General features: G+C 40.3%; 1 protein-coding gene and 1 long non-coding RNA gene across 2 annotated transcripts in view; one reads left to right on the plus strand and one right to left on the minus strand.

The window, feature by feature from the left end:
* The window catches only part of LOC116715911 (ribonuclease inhibitor-like), a 65475-nt gene that overhangs the window by 42705 nt on the left and 15487 nt on the right, over positions 1 to 7283 (plus strand). Inside the window, exon 7 of the mRNA XM_032556664.1 lies at positions 1168 to 1320. Coding sequence (XP_032412555.1) covers positions 1168 to 1320 — 153 coding nt within the window. The remainder of the gene's footprint in view (positions 1 to 1167; positions 1321 to 7283) is intronic.
* Positions 6200 to 6640, minus strand: LOC116716009 (uncharacterized). Its single transcript, XR_004338344.1, has 2 exons — positions 6455 to 6640; positions 6200 to 6371 (listed from the first exon to the last, which is right to left on the minus strand). It is a non-coding gene; the product is annotated as an uncharacterized LOC116716009 (long non-coding RNA).

Below are 7283 nucleotides of genomic sequence, written 5' to 3' on the forward strand. Positions count from 1 at the left end.
CAGAGAGGAACCGTCCTCTTCAGTCTGACAGCTGTCAGTCGGTTGGAGCCTCGTCTCTGTGATGATGCTTCATCAGGTCACGTCTCCTTAGGAAATAATGGCCTCCATTGGCTTTCAGCAGCTTTAATAAGAACCCAAGGCCATTAATGAAGAAACTGAGTGGTTCTGATCCAGTTACCAAGTCGGGTCTCCAGCTGATGATCAGGAACCAGCAGAAATAGCTCAACTCATCCAGGCTGATAGAAAACTTTGAGTTTCTTTTTGATCAAATGTTCTGGTTCTGCTGGTTTGGACTCTTTAAACCAGTTTGACTGGATCAGATGTTAGAATCAGTTCATCATGTTTCTTTTACATTCAGGGAAATTAATTTTCTACATTTTTATTATTTATTTGTTCATGTTTCAGTTTTAACCTGCATCCTGTTGGCTTCAGCTCACATCTTTTATTCTTTATTCAGATTGGATTACTGCAGTTTGTCAGAGACCAGCTGGACTTCTCTGTTCTCAGCTCTGAAGTCCAAACTGACCCATCTGACAGAACTGGACCTGATCAGAACCAACCTGGGAGATTCTGGAGTGAAGGAGCTCTGTGGTTTTCTACAGACTGAAGGCTGCAGACTGGAGACATTGATGTATGTAATTATATAATTATTGATATTTCTGTGAATAATTATATATAATTGATCATAAATCAAATTAATTTCTTCTGTTCTAATAAATATTTTCTGAGTTTGTTCCTGGACTTGGATCCAGAGTTTAATTTAGTCCCTCTGTGTAACTGAGTTGGACCTGCTGATCTGAGGTCAGAACAGGACAGCATTCGGACCCCCAGTGTGTAGAAATCCCCCTCATGTGAAGCAGGTCAAAGGTCATTCAACCCAGTCTAGAAAAGTGAATTCCTGGAATCTGACAGGAACAAATCAATAATCAATGATTGATGCTTCAACACTTTGATCAGAACCTGGAATGATTTTACTGACTAAAATCCTCCAACACAACATGACCCAGTACCAGGTTCTGGTTCTGGTTCTGGTTCTGAAGTCAGCAGGTCTTTATTGAAGCAGCAGCTTGTTGGCATTAATATTGATGAGAATCTTTAACTGGTTCTGTTGGACTGGTTAACCTGCATCCTGTTGGCTTCAGCTCACATCTTTTATTCTTTATTCAGCTTGAGGGGCTGCAGTTTGTCAGAGACCAGCTGTGATTATTTGGCCTCAGCTCTGAAGTCCAACCCGACCCGTCTGACAGGACTGGACCTGAGCGGAAACAACCTGAATTATCCAGATGTTCAGCAGCTGAAGAATCTTGTAAAGACTGTTTGGTAAGTAAATGTTTGTAGTGAGTCCAGCTGCTGTCAGCATATTGAACTAAACCCAGTTAGCATCAAAGCAAAGATCCAGTGTTCCCAGTAAAGCTGCAGCTTCTCAGTGGGAGGAGAATGGTTCAGGCTTCCTGATTGGACAGAGAGACAGCAATCAGCCAATCAGAGGAGCAGCAGCTTGCTGTGTTCCTGCGTTTGTGTTGGTGTGAAGATGAGTGTTGTTGCTGTGTCCATGTCTCCAGGAAGTCCAGCTGGACTCCAGCGTCCAGCCGTCCAACATGTCTAGAGACAGTGGTCCTCATCCATCAAACTGTGGCAGCAGCAGATCTGATCTCAGATCTGTTTGTTCTCTCAGTTCAACAGGAAACAACTGATCGGGTTCATCTTGGTCACAGCTCTGAGATCAGTCTGACTGCAGCCTGGAAACCATCTAGTGGATGTGCTGCGTCACTGACTGCTGCTGGAGAGAGGCTGGAAACACTCACTGATCTGCTCTCTCCTTCCTTCTTCTCTCTGCAGGTTCTGATCTCTGTGAAGTAGAGAATGGTCTCAGTGTCCTGCTGATCCTCAGAGGTTGAAGCTGCAGCAGTTTGAGTCTAAAGAGACTCTGACTGGATCATGATGATGACCTCTGACCTCCAAGATTTTCCTCCTGTTTATTTTCTCGTGTCTGTCATTTAGTGTCTGATATTGTTTGTCTCTTTGGATCAATAAAGATCCAATTCAAACTGGGCTCCATTTAGAGGCTTCATGGAGTTTTGATCTGAACTGGATTCAACTGGAAAGTTGATCTTTTTTCTCTCTGATTCATTTTCATCCTGGAACCAGAAATGGTCTGAGAATGGAAACATGGGAATCATTTTCAGTTCAGCTTTGAAGCCATGAAAGACACTTCAAACCTCTTTTCTCTGCTGCTTCTTCCTTCTGCTGACATGAAAATGTTCCTCAAAGCTCCACAGATAAAAAGATGCTTTACTGGAAACTGCAGAGAAACTTCAGCTTCCATCACAGAAACCAGTTTAACCAGTTTAGAACTGGATGTCCTACAGAAACTCTGATCTTAGAGCAGTTTTCAGGAACATGTGGAACCTGGAAAAAAAAGATTTTATATATTTTATGTTCATTGTAAAAGCTAAATCTTGAAGTTTTACGTCATCATTGATTCTCAGCTTTAATTTCTCTCAGTTTGTTTTGGATTTTACTTTTTTAACTCCATATTTCATGTTTTGAGTTTTCTAGAGAACTTCAGGCTCTTTACTGTGATTTTACTGATTTATTCAAACCTCAGAGAATCACTGGGATAATGTGCTGATTGGTTCATGTTTGATTTTCATCATTCTTCTAATGCAATGTGGGTTGCTGGATGTTTAACGACCAAATAAAGTTTTTAAAAAATCTTTGTGTATTTTTTATGCAGCTGACTGTGTACACATATAATAACTAAACCTTCATTTTAATCCTCCAGGCCATTTTTGCTGTATTATAAGTTTTCACATTTAGTTTCACAGCTTAAATTAGTAAAAGCAGAAACATCTCAAGTTGATTTCAGCTTTAAGCTACTAATTTAGCCAGCAGTTTATTTTTGCAGTATTCAGACTGAAGATGTTTTTTTAATAAAACAGATGAGAATCAATCTTTTCAATCAAAACTCGATGAATTAAATCAGCTATTGAATTAGAATAATAACTTGTATAAAACTGCCATTTCTGTCTGGTTAATGGTGCAGCAGATCCTGCAGGGGGCGCTCTGGGGCCTCAGTGTTCAGGTCGGTTACAGTCTCATCTCCCAGACTCCTGAATCTTCTGGTTCCTTCCTGAAATGATTTCCTGCAATAAAATGTTGGTTGGAAATGAGCAGAAAACTGAGAAAAACCTGAAAAAGTTCAAATCTGACCTAAAGTTTTACAGCTCAACTCATACAAAGGAAAACGTGAAAATGAAGGTGTTTATTGTCACCTGGACGGAGGCGGAGCCTCAGCTGGGTCAGGGGGCGGAGCCTCAGGTGTGTCAGCTCTAGTCAGGTTTGGATCAGAACCGGTTCAGACTCCATGCAGCAGCAGAGCAGAGTCTGTATATTTTTGTTATTTAATAAATTATCTTAAGAAAACGAAATTGATAGAAAGGATATAAGGTTTCTTTTATTTTTCTTTTTTTGGGGCTTGGGGGAAAATATATGTAGCATCCCGATCCACACTCCATTCCAGTTCATGGCGGTAATGCACATCAATAAGTTGCTTGCCAACCGCCAAAAAAGAAGAAGAAGAAGAAGAAGAAGAGCAGCGTCTGGATCAGGTGAGTGTTCACTTCTTGTTTTGCTGATGTTTTATTTACAATGTTTCAATGTGAAATTAATCCACAGCATAAACAACTAAGCAGGTGTAAGTGAACCAGGGTGTGATATTATTTAAAACAATGTGGTTGCAAGGAAGTAAATTTGGTAAGACTTTATTTGAAGGGGTGCAAGAAAAAAGGACATAGGATTCTTTATAAATGTTGAATTAGGTTTGAATTAGGTCCGCTGTATTTTATATTTCTGTTTTTTTGTCAATGTTTTTACAGCGATCTGGACAGGTAATGTCCTGTTCTGCAGTGCCGGGGGGCCAGACGGGTGTAAAGATAATTTTCTGGACCCGGACTCAGACCTCAGAGACGCAGAGTGATGGATCCTCTGGGGAGTCAGAGGCAGGAGGCTGAAATGAAGTGAGCTCTGCTACGTGAGCGCTGAGGATTAGAACAAGCAGAAACTATTATTGGTGGTTTATTGTGTTGCTGAGCAGAAACTTGGTGCAGCTTTGGCTATTTTATAAAAGTCTTTATAGATAAAACTGAATCTGATCAACTTGAAAATCTTTATTAATTTAATGAAATAGTCATGGGAAAAAAATCTTGAAATGTTTAAACATAAATAATCTTTAAACTGAAATGTGAACTGGTTGTTATTTTCCATTTATTTCCTGGTAGTGATGATCAGACAGGATTCTTCTCATTAGCAACACACCTCTGCTGTGAGAGGGGGCGGAGCCTCAGGTGGGTCCGGTTCAAGTTCTGGAGAATCGGGTCCAGTTCGTTCCGACTCGGTTTGTGTGAACAGAAGGAGAAGCAAAGATCTGATCAGGTGAGTTTTAACTCCACATTCTTCTGGTTTCCAGTCCTGACTGGGTTTTCTCTCTTTGAGCTGCTGGACAGAACCAGAACCAGAACTGGGCCTGGTTCTGGTTCTGGTTCTGGTTCTGGTTATGATGCAGAGCTGCAGCACCTGGTTTCAATCAGGAACTCTGATTTTCTCTGAGTTTTCATCTGTAACCCAGACAACAAGCTGAGTTTGCTCCCAGTTTGGAGTCAAACTGGTACCAGTAGGTTCTGAGTGTTTGTGGCCCGGCTGAGATATCTGGGTTCCTGATTGGTGGATGGAAAATATTTCAATATGAAGTCAATAATTTATTGATCAGAGAGGATTTCTCTGGGCTTTTATCAGTAGAAAATCCAGATTGAATCAGACATTTTGGATCAAATGCGTTACTTTATGGACTTTCTTTAATATGGAAAACTTGACCTCTTTCCTGACCATCGCTCCATTTCTGAGTCTTTCTGGTTTAAATGTTTGCTCATTAGAAAATCATAAATTGTTGGTTGAATCACAGCAATAATTTCCACAGCTGTTTGCCAACTTGCTAGGAAAGCTGTTTTATGTATTTATATTTGAGTCACTGAATACAATCACGGACATTTCAAATATCCATGTTTTTCCTTACTCTGATTTTGTTTTAATGAGGAAAATCAAAGTCCCTGGTGAATTAATGAATGAAACGTATTCATACCCCTTTAAATTTCTCACTCTGTTTGATTGCAGCCATTTGCTAATCTCAGAAAAGTTCATATTATTTCTCATTAATGTATACTCAGCATCCCCTCTTGACAGAAAACATATAGAATTGTAGAAAGCTTTGTAAATTTATTAAAAAAAGAAAAACTGAAACATCACATGGTCATAAGTATTCAGACCTTTTGCTCAGTAGAAACCCCTTTTTAGCTTGTACAGCCATGAGTCTTCTTGGAAATGATGCAACTAGTTTTTCACAGCTGGATTTGGGGATCCTCTGCCATTCCTCCTTCAGAACCTCTTCCAGTTCCATCGGGTCGGATGGTGAATGTTGGTCATAGAGTGGATGCAGGCATGCATAACAAATCACATTTTATTTTAAATATATTACATTTTCAAGAGGTACCTTGCCAATATACATACCGAATTGTACAAATTGTCAATATATTCAAAATTTGCAAAACATGCTTATGAAATTAGACAATGAAACAATAGGTAACTTTAGAGGAAATGTGACAAATATTTAAACAAGGACAGAGTATTGTTTTAATTAATATCACAGTATTCCCAGTATTATTGCAAACATACTGAATTTCTCCTTCTAAGAACAGTGACGGATCAACGGCAGACAGCAACATTCCCTCACTGCACTTTACAGAAACCTACAAAAAAGAACATTTGTATTTTAAAGAGTACAGAAAAATGGCAAAGAAAAAAGTCTGACTTACAATTTTAAGACGTAGCCACCAGACATCCACCAAACAATCCACCCAGCACCCGGTGTGTTTTGGTGGGAGGGTCTAACAATTAACAACGTAAATTAAACAATTCCAAATATAAAAATTAATTACAAATTTTGATTCTAAATTAACTTAAATATATTCCAACTACCCAAAGAACAAAACAAAATTGGTAGAAATTATAAACTACAAAACCTTAGCATAAATGGCCACGACAGTTGCTCCTAAAGTCATCAGTTGGACCTGTCTGGTTCTTCATCTGGTCTCTGTCATGTTGTTTTGAACTCTCCGAACCCACATGCAAAGACTCTCTCAGGAGATCAGATTAAAGATTTATTTACAAAAGACAATTGGTGTGTAATGCAGGAGCGTCTGATCAGGAGCGGACCGGTGTGATCGAACAGCTGGTAGGTGGGCGTAACTCGTCAGGGAGCTCAGCGGATGGAACTGCAAATCCCGTACTTCGCATGGAGTGTCCAGACAACAGGGAGCCTAGGAATCACAGAAAGGTACAGGACAGGTAAGCGTGCGAAACAGACTGGATATCTTTCTAGAGATCTCAGGACCAGATGTACCACAAAGGCGACAACACTTTGGCGACGAAGTGCCGGGAACCCGCTCCTAATATGCTCCCGCTGATGATCCACAGGTGTGCCGAAACACACCTGTGGAGAGGGTGTGTGAATACGGCAGCGAGCTCTCGAACGCCACCTAGAAGGAAACCAGAGGAACTGCTGAAGCCGCAGATCCTGACAGTCTCTGGTAGTTCAGGCAAGATGAAGAAGTTCCAATAGGTTCCAAATCTCATTATTTCTCAAGCAAATGATGCTGAGGGGTGCTGGTCAGGTCCTGAAACTGTTAAACGGACCTGGGTGGTGCACAGAATGGAAAATTGGTGAAGTACAAAAAGAAGTGCTCATTTGACCAAACTTGATTCGTATTCTCCCTCCAACCCTCTGCAGGTCCCCGCCATGTTTGGTGGTCCTAGCCCATTCCTTTCATGTAGCTGCCATAGACTCCCGTTCATTTTTCGACCTAGTCAAAGTCTGGCTAGGAACGTCTTATCGAGCTGGGACTTAACCCTAACTTCAGTGGCCTCTTACCTCAACCAGGTTTCAACACATTTTGATTTGTTTTTTAGCTCAATTTTTTAAATAAATCAGCTGAGCTTTAAAAACTCGTCTGAGTTTCTGTTGAATGAAGGAGCTTTGCCTCAATGCTGCTCGGCTCACCAGGAATTGGCCTTAAAAGTAAATGTTTAAACAGATTTTCTCTCCTTTTACTTTTTAAGGAGTAAAAAGGAACAGATGAACTCATGTTCCTTCATGTTTATTGGAATAAACATGAGTTCATTCCAATAAACTCATGTTATTGGAATGAACTCAGCTCAGCTTTAAAAAGTCA

Source organism: Xiphophorus hellerii, chromosome 24 (genome assembly GCF_003331165.1).
Source record: "Xiphophorus hellerii strain 12219 chromosome 24, Xiphophorus_hellerii-4.1, whole genome shotgun sequence".
NCBI lineage: Eukaryota > Metazoa > Chordata > Actinopteri > Cyprinodontiformes > Poeciliidae > Xiphophorus > Xiphophorus hellerii.